Genomic DNA, 21913 nt, shown 5'->3' with positions numbered 1-21913 from the left:
AACCTACTTCCTCCTGCTACCGTTTCAAATATTTTAATTAATAATATTTCTATACAAACTCTTCCACCACAATTTGTGGGCAGAGAGGGAAACTAGTTTGCAGGAAGGGAGCAAGCAAGCCAAAGAACTTGGGAGTTCTTTCTCTCAGACTCCTGTTCTCTTTTGGGGGCAGGCAGACCACATGTCCTAACCCTTTGCACACATCCCCATATCTCCCCCAGTGAGAGATGACAAATTCAGAGGCAAAAAGAGCTGGCCAGCCTGGCTCAGGGGGTGGGGGCTGGCGGAAGGGGTGGTCACCATGCCATTATGGGAAGAGTTAGTCATGCAATCCTTGACCAGATGCCCCGCCTGCAGCTCCTGGCTCTGTAGGGGGGTTTTGTTTGGGTGCGTTTGGAAACTCTTGGGAAGCTGCGCACATCATCATAGCTTGAGCCCGAGCCTCTGCTGCTTCCTGGCTGTGTGACCCGAAGTAACCTACTAGACACTCGGTTTCCTTTTCTGTAAGAAGGTGATAATACCAGCCTGGTTGTTGAGATTTAAACGAGGTAAATTATTTGGCAGCTTTTACTAGTTTACTCTATTCTCTCCTGGCTCCTTAGCATCTAGAATGTGGTTTCATTCCCCCGGGGCCTTCCAAGGCAGGCCAGAGTGAGCACCTACCTTTCATAATAATAATCATCTCACTAACATGCTGTCACACAGTCTTAAGGGTCTGCCCTGTTCTGTTTGTTTTTGTCTTTGTTTTCGTTTTTGGTTTTTACTTATGTGAGAGAGTAGAGAGTAGTCTGCTATCACATTCATCTCCTTTCTTTCATATCCTCCTGCCTGCGTCCTCCTCTCTCCCCACCACCCTCAGCTCCTGTTCCTCCTCCATTATTTTTTCTATTTCTTACCACTTTTTCTTCCATCCCAGCCCCAGTCTCCAGGGGCGGAGTCTGGGCAGGCGGAGCTAGAGCTGAACCAAGGAGTTTCAAGTAAATGAGTCAAAATGTTGCTAGTGACTCTCTTCTGGGTAGAAGCGTAGAATTTAGTGGTGGTTTTCGTGTTCTTCCTTGCTTATTTTGGTATTTTCCAAATTTACGACAACGAGCAAAGGATAGCTTTTATTCAGAAAAAAAGAGCAAAAACTTTAATCAGAAAGAAATTATAATATTTAATTGGACCATGTCCTGTTCTCAAAAAAAGAGGGAGTGAGGGGTGGAGGGCGGAAAGCAGGAGAGAAGGGCAAGGTTGAGAAAGAACCCTGCGGGGGGCTGAATGGGAGCTGGTTCCTAAACTCTGTCATTTCCTGGGGACATCAGCCTTGGTGATGGCTTCAGTCATGGCCTTTGTCACTCATCAGTCAGAAGCTCTCTGTTCTTCCTGGCCTGTCACTGGCCATTTGGGACTTAGTCAGCTGATTGTTACCCAGTTGAGGGTTGGATGGGTCAGGGGGATCAGCGTCATCAAAGGAAACAATATGACTCAGGCGTCTCCCCCACCTCAACCCTGGAGTGTGAAGTGTCCCCCTGTAGCCTGCCAGCCTTATAGCCTAGGGTGTGGGGAAGGGCTCAGAATTGGGATCCTACTGAGAACATGAGTTCAGTAACACTTTCTCCCAGTCTTACCCCTACTTCCCTGCACAACATTGTATGATGCATAAGTAATAGTGGAGCCCCTAAAGTTTCCCCTAAACATTCAAAGAGCAAAACTCTGAAAGTCATTAGTGTGGTGCATGGAAAGAGTATGGGTTATGGAGTCAGCAGAGGGATCTGAATATAGCCTAGATCAACTGGGAGCTCCGTGTCCTTAGTCAAGTTCCCTCTCTGGGTCTCCATTTTCTCTTACAAAAAATGTCCAAAAAAAAAAAAAAAAAAAAGACCAGAATAATTCCTCTGTCCTAGGAGGGTTGTGAGAGTTAAATGAGATAATAGTTAAATCACCCAACACAAAGTAAGTGTTTTAAAATGTAAGTTTTTCAGGACTGGGTGGCTCAGTCAGTTAAACATCCATCTTTGGCTCAGGTCATGATCTCACGGTTTGTGGGTTTGATCCCCATGTTGGGCTTTGTCCTGATAGAGCCTGCTTTGGATTCTCTGTCTCCTTCTCTCTCTGCCCCCTGGCCCTTCTCACACAAGCGTGTGTTCTCTGTCTCTCAAAAATAAAAAATAAAAAATAGACTTTTTTTTTTCATAAATAAAATGTAAGTTTTCCACTTCTTCCTTAAATAGCACTCAAGACCCCCTCTAAACTCTGGCTCCCAACCACTCTCCCACCCCAGTTATTTGACAAAGATTCATTAAGCACCACCTGAAGCATTGAGCTGGACTGAAGTAGGTACTAGGGAGTCAGTGGTGAATGAAGCAATCCAGACCCTGGAAAACCACTCAGTGAGCACAGTGGCTTTTCTCAGCTCTGCACTTTTACTCAAGGCCTGCACTGTCCGTGTCCCTCGGTACTGTTTTACTCCATCCAATTCTTAGCCAGGCTTCAAAGCCTGGTTTCTTGGCGAGGCTCCCCACGGCCCCATGATCCTTAGGATGGGGCATCTCCTGCCTGGCATCCTGGTTCCCCTCATTTCGGGTACTTGGGTCAGCCTTGCCACAAGCTTCCACAAGCTTCCTGTGGGCAAGCTCTGGCCTTTTACTTCTTTGTACCCTTGTTAACCCCCACCCCCACCCTGACATTATGGGCTCATGAAATGCTTGAAATAATGACTTTTTATTAAAGCAGACACAAGTAGGCTTCAAGAACATTTAAATTCCTAATTTGGTCTTGAGTACAAAGAAACTGAGACCTCATCTCTGATTCCTTCACCTGAAACCTAAGCACCTAAGCTGCTTCCTACCTCTTCACTTTTATTTTATTTTTTTCCTATCCTAGAGCAGACAGGGACCTATGAATGTTGAAGATGAGGGGTTTGCTGCCCAGGGTTCCTGGGGCACAGGAATGTCCAACTCCAGGGGATAGCCATGGTCCCCATCCTTAGCTCTGCAGAGACTCTGCTTCTCATCCTGCCAGGATGCCCACCCCTGGGGCAGGGCAGTATGAAAAGTCTTCCCATCTCCAGCAGAGGACCCTGTGGGAATGGGCTGGGGGCCCTTCTTGATGGAAGCTCTGTGGCAGGGCAGGGGTTAATGGAGAATTGCAACATACCTCTGGGCTTAGTCACCTCCCACTGCCACTCCCCCCAATTCCCCTCCCCTTAAGTTTTGTAAAGAGGGCCAGAGACTGGAGAGTGGAAAGAACTGGAGGCAAGAGCCCCCCACCAAGCCCTACTCCCCAGGCTCCCAGAAATCTCAGGGCAGAGGACAAGGACAGCCTCTGGAGTTCCTGCCTAGTGGGACCATGAACTGGCAGTGGCTATGGCTGGGCTTCCTACTCCTTATGACAGTCTCAGGCCGGATCCTGGGGCCTTCAGGGAAGGAGGCAGCCGTGGTGAGTTTTCCACACCCCTCCCAGGGAAAAAGGGACCAAGGCCTAGGAAGGGATCGGGGTACTCGGCCACAGTCCCATCCAGGCCTCCATCCTGAACTTCAACGTGCCTCTCCCTTCCTTCCTCTACTTTATGATCTATTCTGGCCCATCTCCCACTCCTTGCCTTTGTTCTACCTGAGCCCCTTCCTGAAGGTGCCTCTCTCCTTTAATCCTTCCATGTCTGTCCTCCCCTATCCTTATGGATCTGTTAGATCACTGAGAAGCTTTACCCTAAGACTAACTCCCTTTTTACTCTGCTTACCCTGACCCCCATCATAGGATTACCTGTTGCAGTATGGATACCTACAGAAGCCTCTCGAAGGACCTGATGACTTCAAGCCAGAAGATATCATGGAGGCTCTGAGGTGAGAGGTCATAAGGCACATGCTGTAAAGGTTGAGGTTGCAAGGTCATCTTTCCTTCTTCTCATATCTTCCTCTCCCCAGGCCCACTTCTGCCTGACCCAAATCCATGTCAGGGATCTAGGGAATAGGACACGCCACAGTTTGGGTGGTGGGGTGTGGAGTGAGATGGGGATCAAAGATGAGGAGCAGTCATTGGGTCTTCCTAAGCCCTAAGCATCGCTTTGGGGGCTCCATTCCACATCATATCCAATATACTATTGGTGACATCCCACATGAGGTATGAATTGTATGTAAAGCTATGAGCTGGGTTGAATTGGAGTTGAGTTGTTGACATGATGTTGCTTTTTGTAGACTTTTAAGTCAGCATTTACTTATATTTTGAAGTTTTCTTTTTATATTTTGGATCTAACGGATAGTTTTTCTTTCTGCTTTCGGTTATGTTTACAGTCCCTTCAAAAACCACGATGCCTGACATGCCTATGGGATGAAATTGCCCCAGAGCAGGCTGGGCTGGGGGGGGGCGGGCATCTAGCCAGGAGGAGAAGGCTGAGGGAGGACAGGCCCTCAGGTGGGATCAGAGGTGGGAGAGTCTCCAGAGCAGGGGGACGGGACACTTCCTCAGGAGAAGGTTAGAAATTGTAGGGGAAGAGGGCTACACCTGAGGGAAACCTAACACAAATAAGAGACGGAAGATGGGGAGACGAAGCTGGAGTATCGCTATTTCTGCAGAACTGGAGAGAAAGTCCTAGTTATGAGGACTGGATACTGGAGTGACCCCATCAGCTTCAGAGATTCTGTGCCATTCTCTGCTACCACTTTGGGCAGCAGGTGGCCAGAGAGCTTTCCTCAGTTTCCAGTCATTCCAGATTCCCCTGCTCTGCTGGGCCCATCATTCTTCCTCTTCTCAGAGCTTTCCAGGAAGCATCTGAGCTGCCAGTGTCAGGTCAGCTGGATGATGCCACAAGGGCCCGCATGAGGCAGCCCCGTTGTGGCCTGGAGGACCCCTTCAACCAGAAGACCCTTAAATACCTCCTGCTGGGTGAGGACTGAGACTGGGAAAGGGAGGGAAAGGAGGGGGTGGCATGGCTCTGGAGTACAGGTGACATTGGGACAGCCTGGCCCAGCTCAGTGTTGAATGGATGATCACCTGGTGATTACCTGATCATCACCTGCCTGGAGACATAGCTTTGCTGAATGAATGCCCAGACTCAGGGGATCTTTCTGGGGCTGGCAGGGGATCTGTGTTTCTAACCTATTTTCTGGTCTAATAACCAGGCCGCTGGAGAAAGAAGCACCTGACCTTCCGCATCTTGAACCTGCCTTCCACCCTCCCACCCCACACAGCCCGGGCAGCCCTGCTTCAAGCTTTCCGGTACTGGAGCAATGTGGCTCCCCTGACCTTCCGGGAGGTGCAGGCTGGCTGGGCTGACATCCGCCTCTCCTTCCATGGCCGCCAGAGCCTGTACTGCTCCAATTCCTTTGATGGGCCTGGTAGGTACCAGCTCTTGGCTCCCACATCACAGACCTTGAGATTATGTCTGTCCCCTTGAGCTAGTGACTCTGGAACCTTAATGTTCAGTCTGCTGCCTATGTCCAACTGCACCCTACACTCTCTAACTACCTTCTAATATTCCTTTGGGGGGCAGTTGGTCACCTCCCTGGGGCCTTATCAAGCCTCCTCTTTGAAGGTTATGTCTTATTCCTTGGTCTAAGTTCCCCTTCTCAAGGCACATCTCAGAGAGGATTGGGCCGGAGAGAAGAGAATGGTTGGGAGGTACAGAAACAGAGTGATGGGCATCCCAGAGAGAAGTGGGTGATGACAGGGGATCTGAAAGGTGAGAGAGAGAGAGGCATGCAGGAGACTGAAAGTAGATGGAATTTTTAAGGGAATGGAGAAATTGGGGTTTGTAACAGGCAGGGGATGCTCTAGCCTAGGAGACTCTGACCTCATTCCTGTTCACCCTTGCCTTTGTCCAGGGAGGGTCCTGGCCCATGCTGACATCCCAGAGCTGGGCAGTGTGCACTTTGATGAAGATGAACTCTGGACGGAGCGGACTTACCGGGGAGTGAACCTGCGCATCATTGCAGCCCATGAACTGGGCCATGCCCTGGGGCTTGGGCACTCCCGATATACACAGGCCCTCATGGCCCCTGTCTATGCTGGTTATCGGCCCCACTTCAAGCTGCACCCGGATGATGTGGCAGGGATTCAGGCTCTATATGGTTAGTCTTTTCCCCCGGTGATCATGAGGGTCAGTGTGACCAGCATCTCTTCAGGCTTATAGAGACAGGTCTAACCTCCATGGCAGGAACTGACTTGTCTTCTTCTCTTCCTCCTACCCAGTTATTCAGGCATCTTCATTTTCAGCAGCTGTTTTTCTGACACTTCCATGTCTGATCTTCCTTCCAGGCCTCTCTCCCCTCTTGCCCTTTCTCGGGGATGAAGAATGAATATTCCAGCAAACTTCCTTCTCCCTTTCTGGTGCCCGTCAACACTATCAATTGATATCAATATGATCTTGCTTCCCATCAAGAGAAACGCTCTAGGATTCCCTTTTCCCCTTTATACAGGGCCTCTGAGCCAAACTTACAGAAGAGTGGGGGGAGGTCAGTTGCTATGAGTTCTCTCCTTGAACAGCATCATGCTACCTTGCAGGGAAGAAGAGCCCAGAGACAGAGGATGAGGAAGAAGAGATGGAGCTCCCCACTGTACCACACGTGCCTACAGAACCCAGTCCCATGCCAGACCCCTGCAGTGGTGAACTGGATGCCGTGATGCTGGGTGAGGCCCTTCCCTTTCAGGCTATAGGTGGGCAGTGGCAGCACCCCACTCACTTGAGACTTGGACAAATGGGAATGACATGGAACCTCAGCATGAGCAACAGGGGTTAGATACCCAGCAGAGGTTAGTGGCCATGGAAGGAGGCATGTGGCATGGGGAGGGAGGCTTCAGAGCCAAATTAAAGGTGGGTTAGGCAGGCATTTACCTCGGTTGCCTCCCTATAAGGGTCACTAAAACACATCTGGTAATCTAGCAAGATGGAGAAAACTATATTTACTGGAATGTCTATTAGAGAGTGTGTTATACATGCATGGAAGGACAACTTGGAAGCTATTGGAATGGAAGGTGAGGTCCCCAAAGGGGAGCAGCTATCTGCAGGGCTTTTGTTTTATTGTTCAGAGCTAAACTGCTCTGAACAGCAAAGAGGCTGAACACGGAGTCTTCCTTCTTTACCTTTAATCTTCTCTTTGAATTAATGTTGAGTGAATTTCTGAGGGACCAGCCTGTGGGATGAAGGCAGATTATCAGCTTGTCTGAGGTATCCACAAGTCTTTATTTGACCCATCTCTTTTTGACTTGACACACTTTTGCTCTCAGGGCCCCGCGGGAAGACTTATGCCTTCAAGGGGAACTACGTGTGGACTGTGACAGATTCAGGGCTGGGTCCCTTGTTCCAAGTGTCTGCCCTTTGGGAGGGGCTCCCAGGAAACCTAGATGCTGCTGTCTACTCTCCTCGAACACAATGGATTCACTTCTTTAAGGGTAAAGGGACTAGTTTACAGTGTGTTACCTGAGGAGGGCCTACCATTAAAGAAGCCATAAAAGGGAGGGAGAGATGAGAAGTTCCTGGAAGGGTGGAATGGGAGGACCGAAAGCTATCACCTGAAGACAGAGATGACTTGTTCTTTCCTTACATGCACTCAGGAGACAAGGTGTGGCGCTATATTAATTTCAAGATGTCTCCTGGCTTTCCCAAGAAGCTGAATAGGGTAGACCCCCACCTGGATGCAGCTCTCTATTGGCCTTTCAATAAAAAGGTGTTCCTCTTTAAGGTAAACAGTTTAAAGCAAGGGCAAACAGCTTCTTAGGAGGGGTGGGCTACCTCACACTGAGAAGCCAACTTGCTGTTGAGGGGAGATCATCTGCAGCTGCGGTGGGTTGGGGTTAGACCTCTGGGGATCCTTAAGCTCTCTCCTCATCCTCTTCTCTTCCCTACCCACCCCACACCTAGGGCTCCGGGTACTGGCAGTGGGACGAGCTGGCCCGAACTGACTTCAGCCACTACCCTAAACCAATCAAGGGATTGTTTACAGGAGTGCCAGACCAGCCCTCTGCTGCTATGGGTTGGCGGGATGGCCATGTCTACTTCTTCAAGGGTAAACAGTACTGGCGCCTCAACCAGCAGCTTCGAGTAGAGAAAGGCTATCCCAGAGATACTGCCCACAATTGGATGCACTGTCGTCCCCAGACCTCAGACAATACTCCATTGGGTGGGAACACCACTCCTTCAGGGACTGACAACTCAGCCATAGGAACAAACTTGGATACCACTTCCTCACCCATAGATACCACCTTGAACACAGCCCCCTCACCCAGAGACCCAATCTTGGACATTACCCCCTCAGCCACAGTCTCCACCACCCTTTCATTCCCTGGTAATGTCACCCTCGCAGATGACAAGATGTGAAGCAAATGTCTGCTCACTAGGCAGGAGGGCTGCACCAGGGGCATGCCATAGACCCCAGGCCTCTAACTCCTAGCCACCACTCCTCTGTGCTCTTTCCCTCCTGGGCAGTGACTCCCTAACTCTGGGTCAGCCTCTAGACATTTTTCCTCCATCCTAGATAGCACTTCCAGCTGTGTTATCTATTCTCTGGAAGACAGTCGTAGAAGGAAGGCACCACTCAGGCCCCTGGCTTACAGGCAGCAAAGCTGGGAAGCTAAATGCCTGGGTCCTGTTCTTCCTAGATAAAGTGCAAGGAAACAGCATGGCCAGTAAAATGAGCAAGGGCTTTGGAACACTTGAGAATCACATTTACTTGCTGAGGACTTTGGACAAGTTAATTAACCTCACGGAGCCTCAGATTCCCCATCTGCAAAATAAGGTGGATACCAATCCTGCAGGGTTATTGCATTAAATGAAATACTATTTGTGAAGTATATGGCACAGTGTCTGGCACATTTGTGCTTAATAAAGGCTAACTCCATGTTCATTAGGGAGGACTGAACAGTTCTTCCTCTGGCTGTGTGTGTGTGTAGCTGTGTGTACCGTAGTCCAATCTGATAAGATCATATCAGACCTTTAGGGGACAGAGGACTTGTCAGCCTGGCTAACTGGGGATGCAAAAAAAGAAAAAAAAAAAAGAAAAAAACAGCAACAGCAGAGGCTGGACTCCCTGGTTCAGTGTTCAATGCCATTTTATTCACGTGCTCCCATATTCTTCTTCCCTCCCATCCTAGCTTTGTTGCCCAGGGGAGGAATGTATCTTCCTTCATGCTGTCTGGGGAACCAGGGAACAGACTTTGAGCGGGAGAATCAGAGGAGGGAGAGTTAGAATGGGTTAGTGGGTGGGACAAAGTTCTAGTTAAGGAGATTAGCATCACCTACAATGAGAAGCAGAGAAGGCACTTGTCTCCTGTGCAGCCTTGAAGACCAGGCTACTTTGGGCAAAAGGGCAGGACTCTGGCATGTGGGCCAATGCTTTCTCCTTGGGGCAAATAGCCAGCTTTTGGGGGAGGCAGGTGCTGTTCCATACATTGCCCCATCGTCTTCCCTACATTAAGGAGGGAAAAGGAAGCACCATGGACAGTACTCCCAACTGAGGTAGGAGAAGGAGGCTTGAGCCTATGGGACTCGGGAGTAAAGGCTAACCAGGAAGCCAACTACCTTTTAATGAGAGAGGCCTAGGGATTAGGTGATCCTAGAGTTCCTCTGTGTCCTTCTCCCCATCAAAAAGCTATCAAGTGCTTTAGTGGGCTTCCTGATTTTCAATAGGTCCGAAAACAACAAAACTCTTTATTTTACCATTGTGAGGCATACCAAGGCAAGTATATATAAAAGGCTATTTGGGTAAGGGCTCTCCTTGGTTTAAAGGGAATTAGAAAGTCAGTTACTTTAGGGACCAGGGCACCTCTATTTTTGGAAGAGGTAGGTTCTCCTACTTCCATTCTTCTCCCCTCCCCACAAGATTCTCCTTTACCTGTCCCTGAAACATATCCCTACAGGGTTGGTCTGGGTTGGAGTACAGATTCTATCCCCAATCTGAGAGGTGGGGAAGTTTGTGTGTGTGTCCTGTGGGCTCAGGCCTTGCACATTTGGGTGTTCCCAGGCTCTTGCTGGGGTGGAAGCCTCAGTGGAGGTTTAGGCTCAGGTATGGGTGGAACCAGAAGGTGTGGTGAGGGGTACAGTGGAACCACAGTCAGAATCCAAGTCCAGGATGGTGTGGGGGGCTGTGGCCCGGGTGCCTGGTCCCAGTTGGCGTTCTCGAAGGCTCTGGAGATAACTCTGGAGAGGCACAGGGCAGAGAAGGCAGAAGGAAGGGCCTAGGTCAGAGCCCCCCCTCCCACCCTGACCATCCCTGAGTGCCCTCTGCCCCATCCCCAGGTGTGCCCCTCCCCTCACTCACAGGAGCCAGACTATCAGCAGGGCTCCGGCCGTTGTGGGGGAGCTGGCGCCGGTAACTGCCCTCACAGAGCCCCACCCCAGGGGATGTTCGGTGCCACTTGGCCTCTTGCTGGCGGATCCGAAGGAGTTGAAGATGCCTTCGCTGGTGGCTCAAGACCACTGCTTGGGAGGGGGCAATACAGACTCAGGCCTCTTTAGACCCTAAATCCCACCCCCAAACACACTCACCCTCTACAGAAACCCATTTGTTCTTCCTGTTCTGGGTCTCTCAAACCTCATCTTTCCCCTGGTTATTCTAAAAGAAACTCTTCTTTGGAATCCTCCTACACTTTCCTTCTGGACTTCCCTGTGATATTCCTTTCCTTCTGTAATGGTCCCCAGTAACTAACTCCTCCTTATTCCCTCTGACAATTTTTCCTCATTCTCACCCAGACCGTTGGTTCCTCCAACTCTAACTTTCTTTCGATGCCCTGCCCCATTCACCTTAGACACTTCCCCCCTCTTCCCCCCCATCAAGTCTGGGAACTGGGGACATGGGCACAGGTTAGCTGCTTCTGTACCATGGCACTAACTCACCATTGGCGTGGCCTCCATGTTCCTCATCCATGAGCTTCCACTGGGCCAGGGCCCCAAGGGCCCCCAGGGCTGGCCAGGTGCCCAGCAAGACCCAGCTATACCAGCAGAGAGGAGGCAAGGCTGGAAGTGCCTGCAAGCGTTGGCCCAGCCGACTGCCCAGTGCCAGCCCCTCTAGGAAGTAGTCAGCACAGGCCACCAGCACCGCAGCACCCAGCAGGGCCGTGCCCAGAACTGTGAATGGACGTGGCCACCGAAGCGTGAGCAGGGCTCCCAGCAGTGCCAGCCCCACCAGCCCCCCAGCTGGCACCCAGGCTGAAGGTGGTTGGTAGATGGGCTCTGTGCCCAGCAGGGCCCCGGCACCCAGGGTTAGGCCTAGCAGGAGACCAGTCAGGAAGAGCCCAACGCTGCGAACCAACATGGTGACCAGGCCACAGAGGAGTCCGATGCCTAGCGCAATGCCCGCGCTCACCTCCAGGCTCAGCTGTGTCTCTAGCACTCGTTCCTTGTGGCACAGCAGGAAGATCACCAGAGCTCCTGACAGCAGGCCCGAGAGAAACATTACTGCCTTGAAGCAGCGGTAGCCTGGGAAGGGAGGCAGGAGGCACTGAGAGACAGAAAGGGGGCATCTACACGGATGGCTCTGATGAATTACAAGGGAGAGGAGTGGCTAACGAGGAGCAGAAGACAGGAGCAGCAACCCAGGGACCACAAGGCAAGGGGTAAAAAGGGATCATCTCAGGGAGGGCAGGGACCTTTCAAAACCTGTGAGGGGTGGGAGGAAAAATTAGGAGGAAAGATGGATATGTTGAGGGAAATAGCTATAGAAAAAAGGTTTAGTCCTTCCAGGGATGGCAGAAGGAATCAGCACAGGCTGATTCAGGTTATTGGGGAAGGGTTGAAGAATCATGGAGGATAATGTGGGAATGGAGTTTTGAGGTAGGAGGGAAGGGTGAAGCAAATGATAGTTGCCAGGGGTCAGAGTCAGGGGGCATGGATGTGTGTGTGGGGGGGTGGACAAGAAGAGCTGGCAAGAGCAGCAGGGGCTACACTGAAGGTAGGCATCCCCTAATAGAGGAGTAGAGGTGGCCTAGGAGCAAAGAAGAAAGTTCCCATCATCCTTGAGGGTGAGAGTCTTGGGCAGCTGCCCCCCAGAATCCTGGCTCTGCCCTCACCGAAGCAGCAGTAGATGATTCCAAAGCAGCAGCAAAGAGCACACACCAGGGCGGGTGCCAGTTCAGGATTGTCCTGGGGTTCCAAGACACATCTTGGGTCTGGAGGCTCTGGGAGTTGTTGATTAAAGGGCCTGGGGTCAGAGGTCATGGCCAGGGGCAGCAAGGCTTCCTCCATGGCCGAAGAAAAGGTGATCACAGAGGGGAAGGTCAGTGTCAGCTCCTCTCATCCATCCATGAATGTCTTGAGGGGGTTGGGAAACCTGCAAGGGGGTAGGGGGCAGGAACTTAGGTGCCCATGAATCTTGAGAATTCTGTACCTCTATTTCTTACGAAGAAAGGCCCATTTCAGGAGGGACCATGGACTTGCTGGGGTAACTGAAAAAATCTACAGGAGTGGGTCAAGGGGAGCTGGCTGTCTCTTTACTAACCTCTGAAACAAGGACACTAAGTGAAACTTAAACTAAAATCTCATAAGGTAATGAGACTTTGTTCCCTAGCTTTCCAGGGTGGGAAGAGTCAGAAGTCCTAAGTGGGTGGAAGGAGGGGCCCAGGGGCATTAGTGGGACTGGGAACTAAAGGTTCAGCCGCCTGTTCGAGCTAAAAACAAAGCTTGCCCAATCTGCAGCTGGAACTCAATACGACCCTACAGGACTGGGAAAGGTGGGGTTAATCCTGGGGGGGAGGAGGAGAAACAGGAGAGAATGAGTCATAGTGGGGTCTCTGGACAGCTGCTCCAACCCCAGGGAAGGAAGACGTAAAAAGAAGCATATCAAAAAAGTTTGGGACAAGGAACCAGAGACAGTTCCCGCACTTTGTCAAGGTTCTGAAGCCTCCGCTTCATAGGTAGATGGAGTTAAGTTGGGGGAAGGGGTATCCGGCCACAGTCCAATTCCCATGGTCCCTCTTGGACTAAGCAGGCACCTTGCCCGCAGACATCTCACATCCTGGTAGCCTCTTGCTCCTCCCCTCAGGACACTGATGGGACTTTTCCTCCCCCACCCCCCCCCCCCTTTCCCCAGGGGTGTCAGGGTTGCCAGTGGGGTTTGAATTCAGTTCCTGAAAGGAGAACACCAAGGAAGGGCTGGTTTGGGGAGCACTGTGGGAGTGGGGTAGGGTGGATGCAGTCACTTTCATCTGTCTTCTTTTGGACATCAAGGTCCTAACAGGCTGGAGGGTTGGCGTGGGGAATCCCTGGCGCTCCTCACCTTAATCCGCTTGGAAGTCTAGGGACCCTAAATAAGGAGAGGGTTGGGGAAGGAGTGTTAACTACTCACCACCCTGCCAGGACTCAGGAGAGGAGGGGGTAGAAGTGCTTCCCTAACCCCCCTGCTGCATCCTTGCCCGGAGGTCCTAGGCGTCGGGGCGGCTGTCGGGCGTGGGCACCCCCAGGGCCACTCTGTTCGTTGCCCCCCTAAACTCTTGCAAGTCGTAGCCCAAGCCCTGAGAGCTAAATGCAATCAGCCTAGGGGGTGGAGGAAGGGGACAGGGTGTGTGTGTGAGGGTGGGGGAGTGGGGGTGACATCACGGGGCGGGCCCCTCCAACTCTTTTCCCTATGTGTGGGGGGACCCAGTTTGCCCACTGATCTAAGCTGGGACCAGACACCCCCGCAACCATAGCAGGGAAGGGTTTGGGGGCACCACACGAAGTTGAAGAAAATGTCTCTGAATACTTAGGCGATAACTCGACAATTAGAAGCTCTCAAAGCCCCAACGGGGGTCCCAGCGCCCCCCTAGTCCCGGCTTGGTTTCTTCCACTTCCCAGAGAATTGGAGTATTGTCTTCTGGAGAACCTGGTGGTCGAGACGGGGACCCGGGGAAGGGGCTTTTACAGGACTGGGGGCGCCGGCGAGGGGCTCATGGGCGGAAAAACTTGCGGAGCAAGACGGGGTCTGGAAGGGGGACTAACGAGAGAGGCGTGTGCAGAGGAGGGGACCGACAGAGAGGGGACCCAAGTCTGGTCTGCGTGGGGGCGGGGGCGCGTGTCGACGTCGACCGAGAGCAGCTCGGTATGCAAATGAGACGCAAAGCAGCATGCAGATGAGTGCAGTGTTTTTTGGCACTCCGCTCGGGTCCTGAGCCCGGCGGAGCTACGTTCCTGGTCGCCTGGAACCGCTCCGTGACCGTGCCTGGGAGCTGCGTCCTAAGGGGTGGGTCTGGGCCGTGGGAGCTGTAGTTATACCGGGCAGTTCGCCAGCTGGGTCTGGCGCTGGGGAGGCCGAAGATTGCTGGGAAAGAAGGGGCAGTGCAGGGAGGCCAGGGTGGGGGCTAGCCCGGGGCGTCCTCCCCGCCGCTCCACCTCCGCATGATACAAAAGGTCCTCTGTCCTCGCTACAGGCAGCAGGGAAAGGATCGGGGCGGTGGCTCCTCTACGCTCCCTGGTTTTGTCTGCAAAGGAAACAGACTGTGGCTCGGTGGCTATCCTCTATCTCCCAGTCTCTACAAAGCCCAAGAATACAGCCAGAGGAACCCTGAAAATCTGCCCCCAGTCCGCAGGCACAGCTGCAGCGCCCACCAGCGGTGCAGCCAGCGGGGATAGGACTCCAGCACTCGGAGGGCGGCAGCAGAGAGCCCTTTAAGGGGAGGGGCCAGTGTTCCCTAGGACCGCCTCCTCCGATTTGACTCAGCGCTTGCTGGACTGGCTCGCGCCTCCGCCAACCGCCTTTACGTTTCCTTCCCGTCTCTTCCCTGGTGACCCCGGAAGTGGAAGTAACCGTAGGTCGGTGGCCACGGCGGGGACGGAAGGCGGAAGCAGAGCGTGAGCGGGAGGCGGAGCCGGGGGAGCTGCTCTCGTAGCTCCCCCTGGCCCTAGGCCCAGCTGCTGGAGGGGGAGGAGTTACCGCCGCTCTTCCGGTACGTTACCTTTACCCCCTCTACCCAGCCCAAGGGTTTCCTGGATGTCTTTCTCAGCTGCAACCCTAAGCTCGGTCCCCCAGGTTTTTCTTAAGAGCCGCGCGGTCCCCACCCTTTCGGGCAGCCTGCGGCACCCCTTTCCGGTCGTCTTTCCCTTTTTCCCCCACGAGTGACCCTAGGACCACACCCTTTACGGTACCTCCCTCTTTCCCAGATTTTGGTTTGCAGCTTTCTGGGGGAAGAAGAAAAACTAAGGGGATTTGGAGGAGGGGAGGGAGCATGGTTGTGGTTAATGGAGTATTTGCTTATTGCTGGGGACAACGAACGCTCCAGAAGAATCTGAGAAAACAAGGGAGGTGGGTGCATTAACTGTATCCCCAATTTAAGATAATTTAGCCCCTCTTTGTGTCCTATACTTGATCATCCCCTACCTTAATACCTTTGTTACAGGCCTCAGAACTTATCATGATGGCTGTGACCTAAAATCCTCAGGAAGCCCCGGGGTCATGGCCCAGAAGCACCCCGGAGAAAGAGGGTTGTGTGGAGCCCACCACAGTGGTGGCGCCTCCCTCAGGACTTTAGGATCCTCTGTGGACCCTGAAATACTTTCATTCTCAGGACTCAGGGACTCAGCGAGGCCTGCTTCTAATGGTACCCGCTGCCTCACAGAGCACTCTAGTCCTAAGTACACACAGCCCCCAAACCCAGCCCACTGGTCGGATCCAAGCCATGGCCCCCCAAGGGGTCCAGGACCCCCTAGGGATGGAGAGGACCCTGATCAGAGTGAGGCATCTTCAGAGGAAGAGTCAGGAGTGGACCAGGACCTCTCAAGAGAGAATGAGGCTGGGTACCAGGAGGATGGGAACCCTTCTTTTCTTTCCATTCCATCTGCTTGCAACTGCCAGGGAACCCCTGGAATCCCTGAAGGGCCTTACTCTGAGGGAGGAGATAGCTCTTCTAGCAACTTTTGCCACCATTGTACCTCTCCAGTTTTGGGGGAAGATGAAGAGTTGGAAGAGGAATATGATGATGAGGAACCTCTTAAGTTCCCCAGTGATTTTTCACGTGTGCCCAGTGGAAAGAAACCACCTCGGAGACAGCGGCACCGCATTCCAGCCAAGGAGGATACTCGGGAAGGTGGACGCAGAGATCCCAGGTCCCCTGGCCGACATAGGCTGGGCCGGAAACGAAGTCAAGCAGATAAGCGCAGAGGCCTGGGATTATGGGGAGCAGAGGAACTGTGTCAGCTTGGACAGGCAGGCTTCTGGTGGCTGATTGAACTGCTGGTATTGGTGGGAGAGTATGTGGAAACTTGTGGCCATCTCATCTATGCATGCAGGCAGCTGAAAGGCAGTGATCTGGACCTTTTTCGAGTCTGGGTGGGAGTCTGGGCAGGGCGGCTGGGGGGCTGGGCCCAGGTGATGTTCCAATTTATGAGCCAAGGATGTTGCTATGGGGCAGGGCTGTTAACCCGTTTTCTTAGGCTACTGGGTGCTTTGCTCCTCTTGGCTCTGGCTCTCTTGTTGGGCTGTCTACAGTTGGGCTGGCGGTTTCTGGTGGGACTGGGTGACAGGTTAGGCTGGAGGGGTAAAGCCACTTGGCTCTTTTCTTGGCTGGATTTTCCCACCCTGCAGCGTTGCCTGATTCTGCTGAGAGATAGCAGGCCATGGCAACAGTTGGTAAAAATGTTTCAGTGGGGTTGGCTGGAGTTGCCTTGGGTCAAGCCAAGGACTGACAGGCAGGGGAATGCACCTATAGCTGGTGGTCGCTACTGCCAGCCTGAAGAAGAAGTGGCTCGACTCTTGACCATGGCTGGGGTTCCTGAGGATGAGTTAAACCCTTTCCATGTGTTGGGGGTTGAAGCCACAGCATCAGATACTGAACTGAAGAAGGCCTATAGGCAGCTGGCAGTGATGGTGAGTATTCTTCCCTTCTGTTTCCTTTTCCTCTTTTGTTAAATTTTATTTTCTATTCCAATTTTAGGGAGACTAGAATAAAGAGAAGGCAGAGTAAAAAGTCAACTTGAAGCTGGAGTAACTTTAATTCTTAGGAAACATTCATAAAGACTTTTTCCCCTTCACTATGGGATCTGACTTTCCCTTCATTTTAAGTTTTTTGTCATGAGATTCTTAATAAAAAGAAATGAACCTAGTGGTTCAATGTTGAACCACTCACCCTGGAATTTCCAGGTGAAGTCCCTCTAACTAGGGTGGAGAAAAGGCCTAGTCAGATAGCCTGTCAATTCCTCTACCTTGAACAAAAGAGGGTTTTTTGAACATGGGGAAATCCAGCTATCTGTCCCAGAGAGGCAAATGTGGACCTAGAGTGGGAAAGTTCAGGAAATGCATGTGATTATTCCAGGACCAGGTGAAAGAAAACATATTTCAGGACCAGCAATGTAGAGTGGGAAAAGGAAAGAGAACAGAGCATAAACCGTGTGCATATGTATGTCATACGTGAAGATACAGTTGTCTGTTTTTTTTTTAAATTATTTTTTAATGTTTATTTAGAGTGTGAGCAGGGGAGGGGCAGAGAGAGAGGGGGAGAGCGAATCCCAAGCAGGCTCCACACTGCTGGTACAGAGCCCAATGTGGGGCTTGATCTCACCAACTGTGAGATCATATGACCTGAACTGAAACCAAGAGTCTGATGCTTAATTGACTGAGCGAGCCTTAAGTAATCTCTACACCCAACTTGGGGCTTGAACCCACAACCCTGGGATCAAGAGTCACAGTTGCCTTAATGACTGAGCTGGCCAGACACCCCAAGATAGGGTTGCTTTTGTTGATAAGAGGGCATGGTACAGATGGCAGTTGTGATGCCCCATATGCTTCAGGGAAATGGTTTAACACGAGCATGCAATCAAATTGCTATTAGTAGATATTAGGTAATTATTTTTAGATGTGATGATTATTGCTATTTTCTGTAAGTTAAACTATATTATGAATATTAAGTAATGTGTGTAAATTCCATTGGAGGCCTATTTGAGTGTATGGAACTGGACTGGTAAAAAATCATGGTGTGTAAATTACCTCAATGATTGCATGACACCAAATAGGAATGAGTAACCAAGGTGTCCATTAACTATTCAAGACACAGTAATATACCAGGTGTGTAACTTAGCAGAGGACTAAATTAGTTTGGTGGGAAATTCATGCCCCTTAGTGGATAGACGGGGGCATATTCTTAAGAGTGGGGAACAACAGCTTACACTCAGTTAGATACTAGTAGTAGAGCTCTTTTCTCCCTTTCATGTCTTTCTTTTTTTTTAAGTTTATTTTTATTTTTTGAGGGAGAGAGCACACACAAGCAGGAGAGGGGCAGAGAGAGAATCCTAAGCAGGCTCATGGGGCTGGTTCCCACGACAACGAGATCATGACCTGAGCCAAAATCAAGAGTTGGCTGCTCAACCCAACCCAAACCAACCCAACCCAACCCAACCCAACCCACTGAGCCACCCAGGCGCCCCTCACTTTCATGTCTTTCAGCAGATAATCCTCTCTTGGGAAATATTGTCACAAAATTTTTCATTTTCAACTTGTTTTCTTGGAGTAGAGATGGAGTTAAGTCCCCCAATCTTCAACACACCTGTAACACATGTAAGAATTCTTCCTTGTTCTGGGCCAGTGTCTGTGGGCTTCTTTTATGGAACCTCTCACTGCCCTTATTAGGCCCCAGAGTGACCATGACTAAAAGGCTGTTCTCTAAGCTTGGATATGTGGGAGATTTAGCAGCATTCTATTTATTTGGCATCATCAGGAGACTAGCTTTATTCTGTACCTTTGGAAAATAAGGATGGGAACAATCAAGAAGCTGTAGGAAGTAAGGATACTATTTGTCCTAGAGAAAAGGTTGAAAAGTGGGTAAAAGGCCTGTGAGGATCACAATATGCTGTATTTCATTTCTGGGACAGAAAGGCAAACTGTTGTAGGAAGTATATATGAGAATTTTCTAGTTAAAAAAGAATGAGTTTGAGGATATAATATCCTTGGAATTCTTTATGATTGATGATAAAGCTAAAATGTGAGGGCTTAGTATATGTATACCAGGTAGCGTATACATCCCTGTTTGCCTGGGATTGAGGGTTTCCTGAGACATGAACTTTCAGTGCTAAAATTGGGACAATCCCAAGCACACTGAGATGGCGGATCACCCTAATGCCAAATTCTGTACTATGTATATCATGTGTATTCTCATTCGATACTCCCAATAATCCGTGATAGATACAATATTCTAGGTCATATAGCTAATAGTGACAGACCTGGGTCTTGATCCTGAAACTATTTGCAGAGCTAGAGCAATTACTTATCTAGGTGTGTTGACTCTCCAAAAGGGTGGTCAAAGAGAACACTTTGATATGAGGTTATTTTGACCTAAGATGGGGAGAAAGTTGGAATGGATTTGTGAGGAAATCTTTGTCTTGGTAGGTTCATCCTGACAAAAATCATCATCCCCGGGCCGAGGAGGCCTTCAAGGTTTTGCGGGCAGCTTGGGACATTGTCAGCAATCCTGAAAGGCGGAAGGAATATGAAATGTAAGTGGGAAATAGGAAATTGTAAGTGGAAAATAGGAAAGTGGGGTAAATGAGTAATCTTCAGTAGTAGAGGTCCCTGGACTTGTGGCTGGAGGAGGCTCTCTGAGGTGGAGGGAATTGGGGTTGCTTATCTTTCTAGCTGGCCAGGAGCCTCAAGAGGCTAAAAGATTCATCTCCCTTTGTCCCTTGCTCAATACCCTCTCATTTACAAAGGCTTTCTTCTCTTAGGAAACGAATGGCAGAGAATGAGCTGAGCCGGTCGGTGAACGAGTTTCTGTCCAAGCTGCAGGATGACCTCAAAGAGGCAATGAACACTATGATGTGCAGCCGATGCCAGGGAAAGCATAGGTATGAAATAGGACAGGAATGGGACAGCCACAACTTAGGGATTGGGTAGCCAAAGACCTCCTTGTGAGTATTTCTGGTAGTTGGGGGATATAGATGATGAGTAAAAAGACCCTGAGGTTTCTGCTTTTGCCATCGTATCAAGAGATTGGGGATTTGAATTAGCAATAAAAAAAAAAAGTTATTTTTAGATTTAATATAGAAGGCTGAGGGTAAGGGTGTTTGTAGGCATATGTAACAACTGAGTGGAGATAATTTTAGATCTTTCAGCCATCTTTGTTAATAACGAGGATATTAGGGGTGCCTGGGTGGCTCAGTCGGTTGAGCGTCCGACTTCGGCTCAAGTCATGATCTCACAGTTTGTGGGTTCGAGCCCTGCGTCGGGCTCTGTGCTGACAGCTGAGAGCCTGGAGCCTGCTTCGGATTCTGTGTCTCCCTCTCTCTGCCCCTAATCCACTCGCATTCTGTCTCTGTCTCTCAAAAATAAACAACAAAAAAAAATATACACTTGATCTTAGCCAAAAGGCCGAGAAGTGATCATAATGATGATACTATAGCAACACCGCAGGCTTGACAAATTAAGGAATTTTTGTTGTTGTGTTGGGTTGTAGGAGGTTTGAAATGGACCGGGAACCTAAAAGTGCCAGATACTGTGCTGAGTGTAATAGACTGCATCCTGCTGAGGAAGGAGACTTTTGGGCAGAGTCAAGCATGTTGGGCCTCAAGATCACCTATTTTGCGCTAATGGATGGAAAGGTGTATGACATCACAGGTATACTTCTGTTCTCTAGAAATATGGGCTTATGTACGCTCAAAACTATAATGTTTTGGCTAATTATTTCTCATGCTTGCAGAGTGGGCTGGATGCCAGCGTGTGGGAATCTCCCCAGATACTCATAGAGTCCCCTATCACATCTCATTTGGTTCTCGGATTCCAGGCACCAGTGGGCGGCAGAGGTAAGTGTTATTTCTTTCAACAATCTACCTGCTATTCTAGTTCTGAGTATGATTTCAGACGACATGCCGTTTAGGACACCTAGATGTCTCACCCTTAAGAAGTCTGGCAACTGACTTAGTATGTCTTTAACTTAGGTATAAACAGGTAACAATATAACTCAGTATTTCTTGCCTCGTTATGTCTTCTATTGTCCCCTCAGAGCAGCCCCAGAAGCCCCTCCTGCAGACCTTCAGGATTTCTTGAGCCGGATCTTTCAAGTACCCCCAGGCCAGATGTCCAATGGGAACTTCTTTGCAGCTCCTCAGCCTGGCCCTGGGGCCACTGCAGCCTCTAAGCCCAACAGCACAGTACCCAAGGGAGAAGCCAAACCGAAGCGGCGGAAGAAAGTGAGGAGGCCCTTCCAACGATGACACCCCTTCTCTTCTTTCCTCAGATCAATGTCAGGGAGTCAAAAGGGCTGTGTATAGCACAGGATGGAGTTTTGATTTGTTTATTTTTAAATATTGAAAAAAGGGAAAATTTTAAGTTCAAATTGTTCACTCAGTACCTGTAGGAAGCCCCAGAACCACTCTCCCTCCTCCACCAGCACCTAGGAACTGAAACTTGTCTTTAGACAATACCAAAGAAATAGGGGGTGGCTAGAGCAAAGAACCTAGAGCCTGGATCTGGGCTGGACAGTATCTCCCATGGTAGCATGGGAACTGGGTATTTCCCTGGGGTCTGTATGCCTTTGTCTTTTGCTTCTAGAGCAGATGACACTTCCCCCCCTCTTTTAAAACTGTAAGTCTATCTGATTTCCTGACCCATTTCAGGAGGGAGCCCCCTCCTTTACCCCAACATACTAGTTAAAAGACAGAACAAGAAAGCATGTAGCCCTAATTATAGGAGATTATACATAGAATTCAAAGAGTGGGAACTCTACATTTTTCCTGACATCCACCTTGTGGGTAATCACCCAACTTCATGCTTGTTGCTGCAGGGATGGCCAAAACTGATAATTTTTAAAAAGCAGACTCATGCCCTCTGCCCTTGGGTGAGAGGGAAGGAAAAAGGGGCTCCCAGCAGCCCCTTTATGATCCAAGGGTTTGTATTTTTTTAAGTTTGTTCATATTTGTATGTACATATCTATTTAAAGCCAGGGGATTATCTTTCTATAAATATATAACTGGCAACCTGTATCTTCCCTTTCTTCTTTGCCCATATAGTGGAGCCCTTTTTCTCACTTGAGAATCCTTTTCCTACTCTTA

At 50.2% G+C, this 21913-nt stretch overlaps 3 protein-coding genes across 12 annotated transcripts; 2 read left to right on the top strand and 1 right to left on the bottom strand.

Moving 5' to 3' along the window:
- Window positions 1–429: 429 nt before the first annotated feature.
- On the top strand, window positions 430–8819 carry MMP19 (matrix metallopeptidase 19). Of its 2 annotated transcripts, none has more exons than XM_047868571.1 (9): window positions 430–548; window positions 3739–3824; window positions 4733–4863; window positions 5100–5315; window positions 5802–6047; window positions 6481–6606; window positions 7204–7368; window positions 7531–7658; window positions 7838–8819. In XM_047868571.1, the coding sequence occupies exons 2-9, from the start codon at window positions 3811–3813 to the stop codon at window positions 8291–8293; spliced, it is 1482 nt and encodes a 493-aa protein (XP_047724527.1). In that variant the 5' UTR covers window positions 430–548; window positions 3739–3810; the 3' UTR covers window positions 8294–8819. The 2 variants fall into 2 exon arrangements, with proteins under 2 accessions (XP_047724527.1, XP_047724526.1); XM_047868570.1 differs by lacking the exon at window positions 430–548 and adding an exon at window positions 3198–3420.
- Window positions 8820–9006: 187 nt separating this feature from the next.
- LOC125171276 (transmembrane protein 198-like) lies at window positions 9007–13924 on the bottom strand. 4 transcript variants are annotated; one of them, XM_047868574.1, is made up of 5 exons: window positions 13254–13923; window positions 11980–12239; window positions 10808–11389; window positions 10233–10393; window positions 9007–10111 (listed from the first exon to the last, which is right to left on the bottom strand). In XM_047868574.1, exons 2-5 carry the CDS (start codon window positions 12152–12154, stop codon window positions 9974–9976), a joined length of 1056 nt encoding a protein of 351 aa, XP_047724530.1. In that variant the 5' UTR covers window positions 12155–12239; window positions 13254–13923; the 3' UTR covers window positions 9007–9973. The 4 variants fall into 4 exon arrangements, with proteins under 4 accessions (XP_047724530.1, XP_047724531.1, XP_047724532.1 ...); XM_047868575.1 differs by having other exon boundaries at window positions 10233–10390; window positions 13254–13920; XM_047868576.1 differs by lacking the exon at window positions 11980–12239 and having other exon boundaries at window positions 13254–13924.
- Window positions 13925–13987: 63 nt separating this feature from the next.
- Window positions 13988–21844, top strand: DNAJC14 (DnaJ heat shock protein family (Hsp40) member C14). 6 transcript variants are annotated; one of them, XM_047868566.1, is made up of 8 exons: window positions 13988–14126; window positions 14314–14829; window positions 15280–16745; window positions 19257–19363; window positions 19592–19711; window positions 20320–20480; window positions 20563–20665; window positions 20866–21844. In XM_047868566.1, exons 3-8 carry the CDS (start codon window positions 15336–15338, stop codon window positions 21074–21076), a joined length of 2112 nt encoding a protein of 703 aa, XP_047724522.1. In that variant the 5' UTR covers window positions 13988–14126; window positions 14314–14829; window positions 15280–15335; the 3' UTR covers window positions 21077–21844. The 6 variants fall into 6 exon arrangements, with proteins under 6 accessions (XP_047724522.1, XP_047724525.1, XP_047724520.1 ...); XM_047868567.1 differs by having other exon boundaries at window positions 13996–14126; window positions 14681–14829; XM_047868569.1 differs by having other exon boundaries at window positions 13990–14829; window positions 20871–21844.
- Window positions 21845–21913: the final 69 nt, after the last annotated feature.

This window comes from Prionailurus viverrinus, chromosome B4, assembly GCF_022837055.1.
Source record: "Prionailurus viverrinus isolate Anna chromosome B4, UM_Priviv_1.0, whole genome shotgun sequence".
NCBI lineage: Eukaryota > Metazoa > Chordata > Mammalia > Carnivora > Felidae > Prionailurus > Prionailurus viverrinus.
The sequence above is the reverse complement of the archived record's forward strand: the minus strand, read 5'-3'. Positions and strand labels throughout refer to the sequence as shown.